The 2,099-nt window shown below is 38.0% G+C and overlaps 1 protein-coding gene across 1 annotated transcript in view; it reads left to right on the top strand.

The window, feature by feature from the left end:
• The first annotated feature begins 730 nt into the window (after positions 1 to 730).
• LOC134176379 (putative ankyrin repeat protein RF_0381) overlaps positions 731 to 2,099 on the top strand; it is a 6,722-nt gene continuing 5,353 nt past the window's right edge. The window contains exons 1-2 of the mRNA XM_062643049.1: positions 731 to 868; positions 1,291 to 1,410. Coding sequence (XP_062499033.1) covers positions 731 to 868; positions 1,291 to 1,410 — 258 coding nt within the window. The remainder of the gene's footprint in view (positions 869 to 1,290; positions 1,411 to 2,099) is intronic.

Consider the following 2,099-nt stretch of genomic DNA (forward strand, 5'->3'; position numbering starts at 1 on the left):
TGGACACGATACCATCTACACGTACGACTCTTACTTAATTAACTTAAGCGTTGCGTGAATTGTTTTAGGTTAATTAAACTTACTTTCTAGCTGAACCAAAGATATATCGGTATTGTTTCACGCAGGGGTGGTGGGCAACTGGCGCTATGGTGCTACAGGTGGCACCAGAAGCTGGTCTTGGGCACCAAGATTTGGCACCAAGGCTTCAAGCCACTCAGGCAGACTGCTATGTGTTTGTGCCTGCCTACCTGTTTGTCTGCAAGCATGCATGCATGTTTGTGTCATGATGATACATACATACATGAGTATGTATGTTTGCTTGTAGATGTATAAATGTAAGTATGTACGCACTGCATGTATATGTACTATGTAGGTAAGTAGCTAGCTAGCTCACAAACCTGGTGAGTCCACGTGTAGGTGTCATTTCCATTGGGCACCAGAATGCATCTCTGGTGCTACACCAAGGCAGGAGCCTTATAGGAACTTGGACACCCCTGTTCACGTATGATAGCATTAAACGTAATTTCTACAGTCATTCTTATATTCTTACAATAATGGAGGTGCAACCCTAGCTGTAGCATATATTATATACAACAATAATATTCTGTGTTTTGTTTGCTTTCTGTTTTGAGAAAGGGATTCTGACATAACATTTTGAATAGGCTTTGTAACCTTGTTAACCTTATTCTGATTGGTCTGATTGTATTTGTCTCGTGGTCCAGAGTACGACATGATGTTAAACTTATTGAGGAGAAATAAGGCAGCTGAGCTACAACAGTTTTTGTCTCGGCACCACCCAACAGCTGTACTCTTTTTACCAATTCCAAGTTGGACGCCCCCTCTGAATCCTTTACTGTATATTCATCCGGTGAGAATTCTGTGGTCTTGAAAATTTGTAAGGTTTGTTCTGTTATTAATATGTTACAATATACCCTGGACTTTACTTTATTATCGTTCATTAACCAGGAGTTTCGTTGTTGCTTATCATATATTGCCACGCCCAACTAAATGATATTGTGTACGTGTGACTGTATACCCCACTGTGCATGCTGTCGTCACTAGGATGTGAACACAATAATGTCTTTATGATGTTGTTATCCTCTTGATTCCTGCATATGTGATGGTCGTGCCTCACAGTCTCAACTGATCAACATATTAGATTTCATTTTGCTAGACTATATCTGTTAAGCTATTGCATGTTGATTGTAATCATTGATTTAATACATATTTTTAATATAATTTTCTGTTTGTTTATTGCTTGATTTATTGATTTTCACTTCGTCTGTTTAGCGTAATGCATATGTTGATGAGTATTTTCCCATTCATTTCTCATGTTGGGAGAATCAGTTAGAGCTAATCAAGGTCATGGCTAAGGCAGATCCTAATGTTCTCAAGCAAACTTCTAGTAAAGTAAGTGAATCAAATTGACAGTATATAAACTTGTTCGTTGGTAATACATAAACAATTTGCTTTCTCTAATAGTGTGTGATTATCATATTTATCTAGTTTCAAGGGCCTTTTTCTATGTTTTGTGTCATTGCAACTATGTTGTTTTAATGCAGGAAGTCTAAAAAGTTTATTGACCATATGGACACCATAGCACTGTGATACAATCTGTGTCATAGCTTATCACAGGGTACGGTATTACCCTGAATGTAGGGATTGACCAGGTTGTGTGGGCGTGGTCATATTTTAGACCTTCAGAAATCACCTTAAAATGCGGTGGAATATCTTGAGAACGACATACAGAAAACCTTACAAGTTCAACTACGCTTGACTACTTCTGAATTGATCTCAGCTTGTCTTCAGAAGGAGAAAATCGCTCGTCAATTTCGGAGTTTTCGCTTGATTTTGTCTTCTTTCTTCTTCTTCTTCTTCTTCTTCTTCTTCTTCTTCTTCTTCTTCTTCTTCTTCTTCTTCTTCTCCTTCATCACGCATAACTCCTTGACTACGGCATGTCTATAGCTAAAACATTGGGAAACGACGTAGAATAAGCCGACCTGTATTCTTTTGATGATAGAAAAAAGAAACATCTAAGAAAAAAGATTTCTAGAATGGATTTGAACCTGCTACCCTACTTACGTTCAACCGCAATTGTT

Source organism: Corticium candelabrum, chromosome 2, assembly GCF_963422355.1.
Source record: "Corticium candelabrum chromosome 2, ooCorCand1.1, whole genome shotgun sequence".
NCBI lineage: Eukaryota > Metazoa > Porifera > Homoscleromorpha > Homosclerophorida > Plakinidae > Corticium > Corticium candelabrum.